General features: G+C 41.9%; 1 protein-coding gene across 13 annotated transcripts in view; it reads left to right on the top strand.

Moving 5' to 3' along the window:
- The window catches only part of AOPEP (aminopeptidase O (putative)), a 235,091-nt gene that overhangs the window by 112,014 nt on the left and 106,772 nt on the right, over nucleotides 1–16,305 (top strand). For 12 of the 13 annotated variants that reach the window (XR_012627089.1, XR_012627090.1, XM_074856095.1 and 9 more), the window contains one exon: nucleotides 15,906–15,968. Coding sequence is in view for 11 of the 13 variants with exons in the window: in XM_074856095.1 (XP_074712196.1) it covers nucleotides 15,906–15,968 (63 nt within the window). In the remaining 2 variants the exon portion in view is untranslated. Of the gene's footprint in view, nucleotides 1–13,189; nucleotides 13,318–15,905; nucleotides 15,969–16,305 lie in introns of those variants that run through there. The other variant, XM_074856099.1, reaches the window with a different exon arrangement.

Below are 16,305 nucleotides of genomic sequence, written 5' to 3'. Positions count from 1 at the left end.
TTTGCAATATGTGTTTCCCATGCTGTTGCTCGCCTTCCATGAGAGTTGGGTTAAGGTTTTGTTTCTGTTGTACTATGTGATGCTCATCTATGATAGCGTGCAGTCATCGGTCCTGGGGCTATTTACAGTCTGTTTGAGAAATTTGGTGCGTTCAAATATCTTTGGATTGTTGACATAAACATGGTTGCTGTGATGTTAGGAGCTAGTGTTTCCCTGCATGTGGTTCAGGTTTTGTTTATGGTTAAGCTACTATTTAAGAGTAACCAAGTAACAGAAACTGCAGCCACTACAAAGCCGAGGACGGCGCTGCAGCTGAACCAGAGAACCAACCCATGACAGTGTCAGTTGCTCCCACAGAGAAGAAGAAATACACAAAAAAATCCCCTTGCAGTGTACAGGGTGATGATGAACCAGGCCCATCATGAGAACAGGAGGAGGCAGAGCCAGTGATAGTCACCCAATCCTTGTCCTTGAGTGAGTTGCGAGACATAAGAAAAGATTTCAGCTGCCATCCAGGTGGGCAACTCATTACCTGGCTGCTCCGATGCTGGGATAGCGGGGCCAGCAGCGTGGAATTAGAGGGCAGGGAGGCCAGGCAGCTGGGATCCCTGTCTAAGGAAGCGGGCAGTGACAAAGCCATTGGAAAGGAGACACAAAAATCTCAGTCTCTGGAAGCGACTTCTGTGAAGTGTGAGGGAGAGGTAACCCTTCAAGGACAACTTTACATGTCGACCAAGTAAGTGGACCACTATGGAAAGAGGCATTCAATACTTGAGGGAGCTAGCTGTGCAGGAGGTAGTTTACTATGACCCAGATAATGCACAGCTACCCACAGATCCAGATGAAGTCTGATGCACCCGGCCCATGTGGAGGACTTTTGTACGGAGCACACCCTCATCATATGCCAGTGCATTAGCAGTAATGGACTGGAGAGACAAAGAGGGACCAACAGTGAATGAACTGGCTCACCGACTACGACAATATGAAGAAAGTGTCTCTTCCCCCATCATCGTGGCTGTGAACAAATTATCTCAGATGTCCAGCAACTTAAGGAGAACATGTCCTACTCCCCACCTGCACGGGCTAGAATCTCGGCTATTAGGAGCAATCACAGAATTATCTAGGTTGGAAAGGACCTTGAAGATCATCAAGTCCAACCATTAACCTAACACTGACAGTTCCCAACTACACCATATCCCTCAGCGCTATGTCAACCCGACTCTTAAACACCTCCAGGGATGGGGACTCTACCACCTCCCTGGGCAGCCCATTCCAACGCCTAACAACCCGTTCTGTAAAGAAATGTTTCCTAATATCCAGTCTAAACCTTCCCTGGCGCAACTTGAGGCCATTCCCTCTTGTCCTGTCGCTCATTACTCGGTTAAAGAGACTCATCCCCAGCTCTCTGCAACCTCCTTTCAGGTAGTTGTAGAGGGCGATGAGGTCTCCCCTCAGCCTCCTCTTCTTCAGACTAAACAACCCCAGTTCCCTCAGCCGCTCCTCATAAGACCTGTGCTCCAGACCCTTCACCAGCTTCATTGCCCTTCTCTGGACACGCTCAAGTAATTCAATGTCCTTTTTGTAGTGAGGGGCCCAAAACTGAACACAGTCATCGAGGTGCGGCCTCACCAGTGCCGAGTACAGGGGTAAGATCACTTCCCTGTCCCTGCTGGCCACGCTATTTCTGATACAAGCCAGGATACCATTGGCCTTCTTGGCCACCTGGGCACACTGCTGGCTCCTGTTCAGCTGGCTGTCAATCAACACCCCCAGGTCCCTCTCTGACTGGCAGCTCTCCGGCCACTCCTCCCCAAGCCTGTAGCGCTGCTGAGGGTTGTTGTGGCCCAAGTGCAGCACCCGGCATTTGGCCTTATTGAAACACCTACAGTTGGCCTTAGCCCATCGCTTCAGCCTGTCCAGGTCTCTCTGCAGAGCCTCCCTACCCTCGAGCAGATCAACACTCCCACCCAAATGGGGTAATACAGCAGAAGAATTTTTTGAGGAAGGGGAGAAAATAATCCAAATCCTCTGAGAGCCAGTTTTGCCATAAAGCGTAGTAAAGTCAAGGGACCTGCACAAGAGATCCAGTTTTTAGGAGTAAAATGGCAAGATGGACGTCGTCAGATTCCAATGGAGGTGATTAATAAAAGAACAGCGATGTCTCCACTGACTAACAGAAAGGAAACACAAGCTTCCTTGGGTGTTGTGGGTTTCTGGAGACTGCACATTCCAAATTACAGTCAGATTGTCAGCCCTCTCTATCAAGTGACTCGGAAAATAATGATTTTGTATGGGGCCTGGAGCAGCGACAGGCTTTTGAGCAAATTAAACAGGAAATAGTTCATGCAGTAGCCCTCAGGCCAGTTCGGACAGGGCAAGATGTTAAAAATGTGCTCTACACTGCAGCCAGGAAGAATGGCCCTACCTGGAGTCTCTGGCAGAGAGCACCAAGGGAGACTCGGGGCTGTCCCCTGGGGTTTTGGAGTCGGGGATACAGAGGGTCAGAAGACTGCTATACTCTGACCGAAAAGGAGATACTGGCAGCATATGAAGGGGTCCGAGCTGCTTCAGAGGTGATCGGGACTGAAGCACAGCTCCTCCTGGCTCCCCGACTGCCGGTGCTGGGCTGGGTGTTCAAAGGAGTGTCCCCTCTACACACCATGCAACTGATGCCACGTGGAGTAAATGGGTTGCATTAAACACACAACGGGCTCGAATAAGCAGCCCCAGACATCCAGGAATACTGGAAGTGATCACAAATTGGCCAGAAGGCAAAGATTTTGGAATGGCACCAGAGGAAGAGGTAGCACGTGCTGAAGAGGCCCCACCATATAATGAACTACTGGATAATGAGAAGCGAAATGCCCTGTTTACTGACGGGTCCTGTCGCATTGTGGCGAAACATCAAAGGTGGAAGGCAGCTCTGTGGAGCCCCACATGACGGGTTGCTGAAGCTGCTGAAGGAGAAGGTGAATCGAGTCAGTTCGCAGAGGTGAAAGCCATCCAGCTGGCCTTGGATATCACTGAGCGAGAAAAGTGGCCAGTGCTCTACCTCTATACTGACTCATGGATGGTGGCAAATGCTCTGTGGGGGTGGTTACAGCAGTGGAAACGGAGCAACTGGCAGCACAAAGGCAAACCCGTCTGGACTGCTGAATTATGGCAAGATATTGCTGCTCAGGTAGAGAATCTGGTTGTGAAAGTACGCCGTGTAGATGCTCGTGTACCCAAGAGCCGGGCCACTGAAGAGCATCAGAACAACCAACAGACGGATCAAGCTGCCAAGATTAAAGTGGCTCAAGTAGATCTGGACAGGCAACATAAGGGTGAACAATTTGTGGCTCGCTGGGCCCATGACTCCTCAGGCCATCAGGGAAGAGATGCAACATGTAGATGGGCTCGTGACCAAGGAGTGGACTTAAACATGGATGTTACTGCACAGGTAATCCATGAATGTGAGACATGTGCTACGATCAAGCAAGCCAAACTGTTAAAGCCCATTTGGTATGGAGGACGATGGTTAAAATATAAATATGGGGAGGCCTGGCAGATTGATTATATCCCACTCCCACAAACTCAGCATGGCAAACACTATGTGCTTACAATGGTGGAAGCAGCTACTGGTTGGTTGGAAACTTATGCCGTGCCCCATGCCACTACCCAGAACACCATTTTAGGCCTTGAGGAGAAAGTCTTATGGCGGCATGGCACACCAGAAAGAACTGAGTCAGATAATGGGACACATTTCCGAAACAACCTCATAGACGCCTGGGTCAAAGAACATGGCATTAAGGGGATATATCACATTCCCTACCATGCACCAGCCTCTGGGAAAATTGAGCAATACAATGGATTGCTGAAAACTACACTGAGGGCAATGGGTGGTGGAACTTTCAAACACTGGGATGTGCATTTAGCAAAAGCCACCTGGTTAGTCAATACCAGCAGATCTGCCAAACAGGCTAGCCCTGCTCAATCAAACCTCCTACATACCGTGGATGGGGATAAAGCCCCCCTAGTGCGCATTAAAAACATGCTGGGGAAGACCATCTGGATTACTCCTGCATTGGGTAAAGGTAAATCCATGCGTTGGATTACTTTTGTCCAAGGACCTGGGTGCACTTGGTGGGTAATGCAGAAGGATGGAGAAGTCCAATGCGTGCCTCAGGGAGATTTGATTTTAGGTGAAAATAGCGAATGAATCGAACTGTCAAATAACCCTGTTATTGCAATTGGTGCCCTGCAACATCCTCCTGCCACATCCAAAGCCTCCTGCTCCACCAACTGAGCCAACTCCACCTCACTCCTCCAGCCTTAAAGACTGTCATGACAGATGGAACCCGAAGTTATGGTCTAAATGAACTCAGCAAACATTGTGGAAGGATGGCCCATAGACTAAGGGAATGGTATCTGTGACACCCAGGAAAAAAGGGGGTGGTGATTGCTTAAGATGTATTTGGAAACCTGATCATAACGTCAATGGTATGGAATAAGGGGTGAAGACTGTCCTGGTTGCGACCAGGATGGAGTTAATTTTCATTGGAGTATTTCATACCATGTGATGTCATGCCCAGGGACTTAGGGGGGTGGGCGCTCGCGCACTCTCTCTCTCTCTCTCTCCCTCCCTCCCTCAGAGCTTTTCACCTGGGGCTTGCACGCCCGCTGTCTCCTCGCCGGGTCTTGTTGTTGCTGGGGTGCGGGCGGTCGCTGTGCTCGGTAAGCCACTGCTGCATTTTACCCGTTTCTTTTTGGACTCACTATTGTTACTGTTGTTCTCTTGTTATATTTAGTAAATTCTTTCTTTCTTTTTATTCAACCTACGAACTCCCTTTTTTTTTGTCCCTCCCCTATTTCACCAGAGAGGGGAGGGGGGAGGTGAATGGCCGGCCACGTGGCGTCTGGCTGCTGGCTGAGTTCGGACCTCCACAGAGGGTAAATACTTTCCACTCCCCAGTCTGCTGAAGCGTTACTTACCATCTTCCTTCCCATAGAGTAATTAGCATTTTGTATTCTTTACAGTTATATGTCATGGCAATTGTCTAACTGAAGATCCTGTATTCCTTTACCCGTGCTTTGTTACATTTGCCATTCTGACTCTGTCCAGGGAACTGCATATATATATACCACTTTATACTTGCAACTTATAACTACTGAAACTTTAATGTTTGTCAATTTCTATTACCATTTCACTCTTGGAAAAGTCATTTGGTCTTTTCTAAATATTGGGCCAGTTTCGGGGCTTGTGCATGTAACAGCAGTAATAAAGAATAACAACGTAAGGGAGTCATACTGATAAATAAAGCCAGAATTTGGCCTGTGGCTATGAAAAAATAGTTCTGCGTGCCAAGTTACATTTCCAAATTTCGTATTTTCCAAAGCATTAAAGGTTAATGTTATAAAAAAGGGTGTGTGGTAATGCCAGGCCAATTCTTTCTTACATGGAAGAGTGCCATAGCACAGTGGTTGTCTTCAGGCTTGCTGTGCAGGAAGGCTTTCTCACACACAAAATAAGGAGAATAAGAGATGAAAAGCAAGCATTTCTGAAATAAAAGCTTTCATGAGAATATTTTTCTGGGAACACATCATGGTGGTGTTGAATAAAGCGAAGCATATTGTGTTGTTGAAAATGCCTTTTATCAAATCAAGCAACCTTCAGCATGTACTTCTGTCTCAGAGGTGACTCACTAGGGGATTATAACAATTTTTCATCATGTGCAAGTAGTAATGACTTAACACCACTAACTTTGGTCAATGAGTTAACCTGGCAAGGAGTAGAATCAGAATAAAATGGCATTTAGAGCTGGAAAACACCTGTGAAACCGCTTAAATCCACTTCATCCCTGCTGATGATAATTTGTTCTCTTAAAGTACAGTTTCTGTTGTGTCTTTCAGTCTGTGTAATGTTCAATTAGCGTTTAAGACTAGAAGACCATATGCTTCTTGAGGAAGATTTTCTCAGTTCTGCACACACTTGTCTTTGTGATATATTGCCCAGTCACTCTTACCTGAATTTCTTATTCTACTTTAGATAATTAACCTTTTAAAAATATGCTTAAAATCTTTCCCCATTTTGAACTCTGTTGTACACTGTTTAATTGAGAAGTAGACCAAGATTACATAGTTTCTGCATCTCATGAACTCCTACATGTAGTTTTTTTAACTCATTCCAGTTTCACCACCTTTTCTTTTGCTTCTGAAACTGCAGTTTCATAACATACTCTTATTTACTGGTAAACTGTCTATCTTCAATGTTCCTTGGGTGTTCATTTGGTACCTTGTGTTATGAAAATGATCTTCTCCAGATTCATTCTTCAGTTAAAAAAAAAAGGGGGGGGGGGGGGGGGAAGGAGTAGTTGGCCTGCTCCTTTATCATTTTTAGTTTCCAACATATCCTACAGTGTAATCTACAAGTCTTATGTGATCGCATAGCTGCAGGCACTAGGATAAACACACCAAACATCCCGTCAAAATTATGAAAAAATTGCAAAAGGTGATAGGGCTGCTGTATCCTTCTCCTAGTCCCTTTGGCTAGTTTAACATCCTGTTAAAGCTTCATTCTTATCTACTGTTCTATCTTAAGCAGTATTTCCTGATTAAAGTAGGTACTGCCAAGAGATATTTAAGGGTATGTACAGCTCATAGTATATATTGTGAGAATACTAATCCATGGTTTCTAATTCTGAATGAACATTGGAATACAGCCTCCTGTTACAGTACTAAGAATTTTGCCATTTAAAAATAATTCATATTTATTCCTGTCACTGCTTTTTGTTACTGTGGTAAAGCAGTATTTTAAGCTCCATCTACTGATGTTATTTGTAAATCATCTACATTTCTGGAAGTACACAGTCAAAAAGAAATTCCAGTGGTGCATCTTCATTTATTCATAGTATTTCTGCGTTTTGGATTGTCCTGCTTGAAGGAGAAATGGATTGGAAAGGAAACTCATAGCAAAACTGTTAAAAACTTTGAACTGAAATACAATTTGTAAAGGGTTCTAAATCAATGCAACTAACATATTTCTGTGGTTTCCTAAATTTTAGGAGGATGTTACAGCAGCAGCTCATGTACTTAAAATGATTTATGATAAAGCAGTTTGTTGGTAATAAGGTTTCTGGCTTTTGCCCCAGTTATAAGCATTCTAGATTTCCTGTTTCCTTTTACTAAGACAAAAATGCAGATAGCTCTACAAGAGAATGCATCACAGAGTAGTGGTCAGAGTATGGTCAATTACTAACCAACTGCATTCAAATATTTTTTAAAAGAATGCCCTTACTAATCTTCTGAATTACCTTTAGAAGTTGTTCATCCAAGTTTTAAAGAGGGTACTAGAAAACTTTTCCAGCAGAAAAACCACTCTTACTGAATCACAGTGTAACTTAAGGCTTGGGTTTATTAACACTTGATATTTCTTGTCGTTGCTAGTCATGCCTTATCTTGCAATTTTTCTGTCTGGATGTACATAATAACTGCATACTGGTGAATGGCAACATGGAGACAGTAAACAAGCTAAATCCTTATTGTTTGTTGAGATAGAGTAAATTTGTAGTAGACTTGGCATTGAGAATGACCTGTTGAGTAGGAAAATCTCATTCTTTTCTTCGTTATTTAATAAAGTTTAACAGTGACTCTCTTAGGTTAATTTCAAAGTTGGTATTAAGTATTAGTCACAAGAATAACATGCTGCTGTGGAAATACTGAAGTTTGGTACTTACCCTTTGATTTTTTTTTTATCTGAAGATGGAGACTTTTGTGTGTATTTTAACATCAGTGCAGAGAATATAACTGATTTGATAGTTGAATTCTAATGAGTTGATATTTGAGAAATAATCTGAAGAAAGTGTAACTGCTACTTTAAGTACTTATTCTTGTATGTGGAAAGCATACTTTGAAGAAAAGACACTTCCCCTCAAGAAAAATTGTATTGTTTTGATATTAGCAAGCATGCAGATTAGAAGATGAAAAGATCTTTCCAACGTCCTCAAATTTAAATGAGCATAGGTCAACAATATAAATTGATTAATGTCTTCTCTAATGATAACAAATCACAATAAGAAAAAAGTTTTTGAATACGAATCATTAGTGTTGTGTTTTTTCAGAAATTAGGAGCTGTACTGTCAACATTGTATCCCATTTCCTTAGGAGAGAAGATGGGATTTTGGAAAATATAAAAATGTAATGAAGCAATGCGTAGTGTGCACACTGTAGTGTGCATAAATGTCAAATTAATCATGACAAGAAACAAGTCAAGACAGATTGCACAGACAGACTTTTTCTCTGTTAACTCTTTGAAAGATGTTTTAGAAAAAGACTATCCATCTGGAAGTCTTTCTAGATAGACCATATTATACAGAGAATTTGATATTTTGTTTGTAGCAAACTATCAAATAAGCTGTAAGGTCTGTTATTATTTAAATAGATCCTGTATTGATCTAAAGAAGGTTATTGGCATAAAATGGCTTTGTTTTAGGCATTCCTATTTAGCCTTTCCTATAAATTGTACTTGAGATACTGCTAAACAAGACACAACAGTGGTATATTTTTGTTTGTTGAATAGTTCAAAAATTCAAGAAAATCACTTATATAAAACGATACATCTTTAAATGTCAGTAAGGACCCAAATTTATTTCAGAGCTTTTCAAGTTCAGGCATGGCTTAGAGTATTGTTATAGTTTTGGAGGGTTTGGGGTAACTTTCTTTCACATTGCATGTGATTGCTGATTTTAGGAGAAAAAGACATTCAAGATCAGAATAGCATTGTTATGAATTATTGTGTGATCACATTCTAAAATTGGAAAACGTGCTGCCTCAGGTTAGACACCCACATAGCTCTGAGTAACCTGGTGTCTAAGTTGAATGTAGATGTTCATTTTTAAATGCTAGATTTGAAATATTGGCCATAACATTTCAGTGCCTCTGTTCTAATCTCTGAAAGTGAAGTTTAAAGCAGAGTTTTAGGAGTCTTAATTTAGCCATTAACTGAATAATTGAGAAAAAAATGCTTTTTGAGATTTTCAACTGGGACTGTGAGTCTGCATTAAGGCTGAGGAGGATACTTCACTGGATTTAGTTTAATGACCTGGTAAAACATTGGCTTGTCTCTCCAGTCAAAAGCCAGATTTTCACAAACGACTTTCTGTTTTTCTTCAGGCTACCTCTCAGTATTGTACGTATCCAGCTCAGAGGTACAGTAGTAGTATAGTAAATCTGCACAAGTAATAGCTTGTTCAAGAAGTTGAAGTGCATTTGAAAAAATGTTCCACTTCTGAAATAATTGTGGACTGGATTCCACACGTTTATTCATTAGAATGTCTTTTAAGTTTAATAAATCTCAAGCAGTCGTTCTCGTTCCCTTTTCCTATTAATTGTGTTGCTGAACACAAAAGCTGTGTTATGTGCAGAATGACTGAGCTTATCCCTACTAGAAAGGAGTTATGTTTGGTATCTAAAGAACAATAACAGTTTGCTGCCTGGCTGACCAATACTGGATCAAGTGCACATTCCCAAGCTCCCACTCGCCCACCTACATGTGCGGGGGTTGAAACATAGCAAAGAGAGGGAGGACAGGTCCTCTTTTACACAGAAATGTTGAACTGAGACTTGCCTAATAAGGACACAGCTGGGCTTGCATAGCAATAAACACTGATTTTAATCCATTGCTTGTAAAAACATCCAAAGAAAAGCATAGAAGTTAGCAATCAATTAATTTTTAGCCTGCCCATTGTTTTCTCTACCCAGTGGAAACAATCCATAAAGGTTTAAAACATTTTTTGTGCTACCTTGCAAGAAAACAGCTTTTCTATATTAACTGGGAGGGAGGAGCCTTCAAAATGGCTGAAATCTCTCCAGTTTGGAATCCCTTATAAGTAGTTTCAGTGCATTGGACACAGGATATGCAATAATGAGAAATCAAATGCTACTTTAGGAAATAAAGTCTTTTTAGTGCAGGAGGATAGATAGTTGGGCATGAAGCTGACATAAAAATGTTATGTGACAGGAACAAGTTGTCACCTTCCCTCCCCAGTGGTCTAGGGTTTTTAAAAGAAACACATTTTACTTCCTGGAAAATTTCCATTTTCTAGGCTTTTAGAAAGACATCTTTCTGATTGGAAGGAATGAATATGTGGGGAAGATGTATTTCATGCATATTACACATACCATGTAGCTGAAGTCCTGTAGCCCTCTGTAATGCTGACCCAAAAATCTGTGACCTGCTGATTCATGCAGTGGTCCAGTCAGAAACTCAAAGTGATCCCGAGGATTTAGATCCTGTTATTGTGTTCCCAGCTGGCTAGAGTTGGGGATGGAAGCTCTTGCTTTTGAGCCCAACAGTTTTTTCACGCATTCTACAAAACCACTGACCTGCTGAAGTACTTCTAGAGAGCAGATGGTAACAGAGTTTGTGTAATGGTCTTCCTTCCATCTCCATCAGTTCTCTTTCACAAAAGTTGATAGGAGCAATGTCAAGATCTTTCCCAGTTCATATTACCTTCAGTCATTCCCTTTTAATTTAGCATAGCAGTCATTCCCTTTTAATTTAGCATAGTCAGACTAAAGATATAGCTGATGATCACCTTCTGTTTAATTGTGGAGGAAGTAAGTGATTCTTCTAAAAGTCATTAAGAAAGGGATGTTTTTCCAGGATGCTTCAACTAATCTGCATACTCCCTTCTAAGCCTACAGTGAAATTTCAATACCGAAATGAAGGTGTCTGGAGAAAGATAGGTTTGAAAAGTCTATTGGCTGACAAAGCTATTGGTCAACACAAAAATGAGCAGTAAAGCTCATGATTCAGCTTATGGTTATTATCCTTAGCATATGGGCTAATAGTATTTCATGGTCAGAGGGCTAATGGACTTTTGCCTTGAATATATTTCTTTACTAGAGCTGTTGGACGGGTTTTTGATTGCTTCAAGGGATCAGTAAGACTCAGCGGTCAGTACCTCTGAAAGATGTATTTGATTTCTTCCACAATAAATGAAGTCTGTCTCATTTTCTTTGAGTCTCTTTGCACTGGAAAAGGAAGAAAAACACTGCTTGTCACATTAGTAGTGCAGGACTGTCCAGGATCCATGTTCAGACGTGGTTTTCTTTGTTTTTCTCTGTAATTTGCAAAAAACAATGCAACAAAAAACCCACAACAAAGGGCTTTCAAAGCCCTGTGTAGTTTGGGCAGCCAGTGACTATCCACTGCTTACCAAGATCTTGGTGTTGGGTGGAGCCAAAGTGAATTTTATAGAGGATTCTCTTATTTCAAAGAAACTTGAGCCCTAGTCATTGTCCTCTGGGTTCAAAATGTCTGGATTCAAATTACTTTTAAACTGACAGAGTACAGGGCAAACCTGAAATCTGAGGTCTTATTTCCATGCATGATTGTATTAAAAAGTGTTGTATCTTTTAAATATCTGGCTAATTATAGAGGAAGGTGCTGTAATATGCAGTGTGGTCTGTGTTGAAAGTTTGCAGTGCATGGGAATACTTCTCAAGCAGAAAAGCCTAAATATAAAAACAATAATCTACTTTCCCAGTTGCTTCAGAGAGGCGCCCGTGTAGTAGTGAGAGCACCTGGTGAAATAAGGAGAGAAAAAAAATTAGCATTTTAGCATACTCTAAAAATATTATTACAATATAGATAACATAATGCAATGATACATAAATTATATATCATTACATATTACATACTATTATTTAGTAATAAGTAATAAGCATATTATTTAGAGATGTGGTCATGTGGTCAGAGATACTTTATCAGATTATGAATCTGATCTTGAAATGAATAGGTGGTACAGTGATTCTTCTTTACCTAGGAACTTTCTCCACAAAGCAGGGTTGCTAATGTGGATATGAAGGATGTATTTCCGATTTGTATTTTAGAGCTTTGAAAAAAATATTCCTGCCACAGTATGTGAAAATCATGTTGCAGTGTACTGAAGGTACATCCTCAAAGTTATTGTTTCAACAGGTTTTTGTCTCCCGGAGGCAGAGATATTTTTAGGAAGGTAAAGTTTGACTTGAACATAATATCTCTGTAGGGGTGTTACATTGAAGAGTATCAGATACAGCATGCTGATCTGAAAAGAGCATGTTTACACCACCACAGAGACCGTTGGAGGAATTAGAACATTTAGATTTATAGCATCAATATAAATGACCATCTTTGCTAAAATACAGATAATGTCAGAACAACTTAACTTTACATTTCAGTGAATAAAGGTGTACCCATGAGAACTGCACAAAATCAGTTGGAGGACTTACTGTTCTTACAGAAGCACATTCTGGGCTGGATTTCTTGTTCAGTAATTTTGATCTGCCACTGATATACTGCTTCTTGCAATGTGGATGCACCAGTCATCTTGCCACTCTCAGTTGTAGCCCACAGCTTCCTTAATTTCTCTACCAAATTTTGATAACAGTAGTGGTTTAAAATCCTGGCAGTTGTTGCCCTTGGGGAATACAGTCAAATGTTTCAAGCCATCTTGTGAGCTCATCTAGTGAGCTACTGGATAAAATACTTCTCTATATTTTCATTTTCTGAACCTTTTTACAAAAGATTGGAAGCCAGGTCTCTTGTGCTGAAGCAGTTTTCAGGTCACATGGACTGTTCTGAAGGCACACAACTGGGAATACATCAGTTTCCAAGTTAATTTTCCAACTTAAATGAGTGTTCTTTTTTTCTATAAATCTTCTGTGTGGTAAGAAAACAGTTATGTATCTTGAATTTTATTGTAGTTCCTTTAATTTTTCCTTTAGTGGTATCACAGAGGTGATGGCATCAGCCTTAAAAAACAGGCAGTATCACTCTAGTATCAGAGAATGAAGCTAGGAGGGAGTCCATTTTTTGGTTTATGTTACATAGGAAGGTGTAGAAAGCTACAAAATTGCAATTTGTAGACTGGTAAAAGTTAACTACATCCTCTAGGAGAAAACATGACATAATGGTAAAATCTTTAGACTTTTCTGTGCCCTTGCTGGTGCTCACATAGATCTGAATATATAAATGTAAGTGTGTATACATGGTGTAAAATTCACTAATTGTGAGGAAAAATAAAATCTCTACAAATGAGAGGCTGGAAAATTACTTGACTGTGTTGGTTATCAATTTCCTCTGGTTTGCAGAAGCTCTTCTGAAATTCATTTACAGTAAATATTTTCATTCCTCCATTTTCAATTTTTTCTTTTTGCTTTCCAGTATCTGAGGACTGCTGGCAAGCCAACAAAACGTCACTGATTCAGTGTTCACCTTAGATAAACCAACCTTCTTAGTTTATCTATATTGAATGTTGAGTAGCATTAGAGTAGCACAGACCAGATATAGTTATAGACAACTTACGCAAAGGAAAAGTGCATGATTATAATTTTTCATTGAGTTATGAAATATCATTAGTAGCCATCACAGCCTGAACAATCTAAAATCAGTTTCTGTTTCAATTTAAAATGACACAGTTGTCTGTTGCACAAATATCCTATTGTTTTCTAGGCTATGTACAACCCTGAAAGTTCATTGTATGCTCAGGATCTGGTCTGACTTGAAGAATAGCTGGTGTAAATCATTGCCTAAGTTATTTACCAGGATACTGGGCCTGTCTTCACCCAATTGGCCTGTCCTCCCCCTATTTCAAAATTCAGTTATATTTAATCCTGCTGCTGCAAGAATGGAGGATCCTAGCATGCTTTGACATGTATAAATGCTTGTTCCCGAATCAAAGTGTTCATAGGACAGCTCTGTGAGCAATCTCTGAAAATCCTGCCAAGTAAAAGAGGACATGGAGGATAACAATTCCTGTTGAGTTTCCTTCACTGTTGTGCAGCTACTAAGTGGAAAACAGGAGCTACATCTGAGTTTTAACACATGGTGTGCTTGCATATTCAGGAATTTTCATCAGTCTCAGGGTCTGGAGGTCTGAAAATCAATGTCTCATGTAACTTTTTTTCCCTTGTTTTCTCCAAACATTTGACAGGAGAGGCAGTGTAATTCTTTAAAGGATTTGAAGTATATATCTGTTTCATTCTTTGTATGACCCACTGTTTGCTGTAACTTCTTCTGTGGGAATGCACAATCTAATCTGTTAATTGACCCAAAGGGATACTGTTTACACAGTTGCATTTATTTGTGTTTGCCACTGACATAAATTTTGTTCATATTGTTGTTCAGTCTCTTTGAACTATGCTGCTCTTCTTCCTTCATTCAAATGCACACAGTTCAAGACTCAATTTATAGGAGCTTTCAGAATTACCATTTAGTAGAAAATCTGTTGTGGTTTTACAAAATAAAAAATACGTTGTTGATACCAGTTTCAAGTAGACCTGTTGTGAGTGTGAAATAAAAATCTATAGTAAGATTTTCTACTGTGATATCTCTATTAAAAAGTTCTTCTTTGTGTAATGCTTCATAGTGAAGTTGCTTCTATTTAAAGCACTGAGTTTGATCCCGGCTTTGATCTAAAGCTTTTGATCTTGAAAGAAGGATGTTGTGGCAGTGAAACAAAAAGGGTAGAAGAGAGGGTTTTTTTCTTTTTTTTTAAGTGATAAAGTTAAAGGGATACTGTCAAGATTTAGTACGCATTAATTGGACCTACCTTTGTTTACTTGACTCTTTGCAAAGTCCATCTAATTCTATATATGGGAGGGTTTGCTCAAATACATGCTTTAATGAGCGTTACTCTTTTACAAAAGCACAGATTGTCTCTTGAAGCTTTCATGGAATTGTCATATATAGCACAGAGTATAAATTATTTTTAAAATACTGAAAATACCTTACTAGCATCATTTTAACTATGCCAAGCGTGATGCAGTCTACCCTTTATTGTCTCTCATTTTAAATGCTAAATACAAAGCGCTTAATAAAATCCTAATGTATAAAAGAATTTATAACACTCAGATTTTGCATGGCTGACATTCCTTGGGTCTCTCCCATCATGGTTGGAGTTTGAATATCCTCTTCAAGGGGCACAGAAGCATCTATTGAAGTCCCATGCCTAAATTTAATCACCTGCTTGCAGTCTCTTGTTGAATAAAGCATTTAACTGAGGCCTCAGTAAAGGGCTTGCTGTGCTGTAACATGAATAAAAAGCTGTTTGGTTCTTGCTTTTGAGATGCATTTCAGACTCACCAAGGTAATTTAATAGTTGGATTCTTTAGATGTCAAGCAAGTACTGGGGGAAATATGTTAATGGTGATGATAGTTTCTCTCTTCAGCGTGCCCCAGCGGGCCATTCCTCCGTCTGTAGAGACCTGTGACAGAAGGTGTTTATAGGAAGGTGGATATAGGGAGGCGGCTTCCATAGTACGGGACTTAACGAGAGAGCGTTTCTCTGGAAATCAGCCTGTAGACCCGTGACCAGCCCGCATGCAGCGGATGGGAAGGGCCGCCTCGTCGGCGAGGGCGTCGGAGGCAGCGCGGCTGGGCTGGGCTCCACTCCGCGCCTCCGGGGCGCGGAAGGCCGCGCCGGGCCTGCAGCCTGTGCCCGCCGCGGGGCTGCCAGGATCGGCACCGCTGGCGGCGTTTCGGGCGCCGCGCTCCGGCCGGGCCGGGCTGGGGGAGGCGCGGAAACTCCGGCGGGGCCGCCCCGGAGCCGGCCGGCCCTTACGTCCTTAAGGCAGGCTCCTCCTCCCCGCGGGGCTCCGGGGGCCGGAGCGCGGGGGCGGGGGACCCGCGGAGGTGTTTCATTTCCTACCGAGGGCTGCGGTGTGCCGCCATCGAGGCCGGGAATCACGGGGCGGGACGGGGCGGGCGCGGCTCCGGGTGACGGTGGGGCCAGGCCGGGGGGCGGCGGAGGGCTTCCCCCTGCGCCTTCTGTCCCGTCCCGTCCCGTCCCGTCCCGGGGCCCCCGGGGGAGCGGAGCGGAACGCATCGGGGATCCTCTGCGGGCGAGCCTGCCTCAACGTGCGCTTTCTCCCCCGTGCAGCCTTTGCTGGAGGAGGGTGAGACTTGGAAGGAGTGTCAGCTCGTCCAGCAAGTGAGCGGCGAGGTGAGAAGAAAACCTTTCGTAGCTGTTACCTTGCCCCCCGCTCCTTTCCTTTCCAAATCTGCATCTTGAGTTTTCCACCTGCCACCCCCTCCCCACCCCCGCCACGCTTTCACTTTAAGAAAATAACTGCTTTTGTATTTGCATTAAAACTATTTGTATGGGGAGAAAAAAACCCAAGTGTTATTACTTTATTAAATAATAAACATCCCACCATCTAAATTTGGCGTTGCTAGTCTGGAACAAAATTTGAGTGGGTGGCTGGAATTAAACCTCTTACTTGAAATAGAAGGTGTAAGGGATAAAGCGCAGAGATTTTCCCCAGGATTTTTGCACACTG

The sequence above is a fragment of the Strix uralensis genome, chromosome Z (genome assembly GCF_047716275.1).
Source record: "Strix uralensis isolate ZFMK-TIS-50842 chromosome Z, bStrUra1, whole genome shotgun sequence".
In the NCBI taxonomy this organism is placed as follows: domain Eukaryota; kingdom Metazoa; phylum Chordata; class Aves; order Strigiformes; family Strigidae; genus Strix; species Strix uralensis.
Note: the sequence above shows the minus strand (reverse complement) of the source record. Positions and strands in the feature narration are given on the sequence as shown.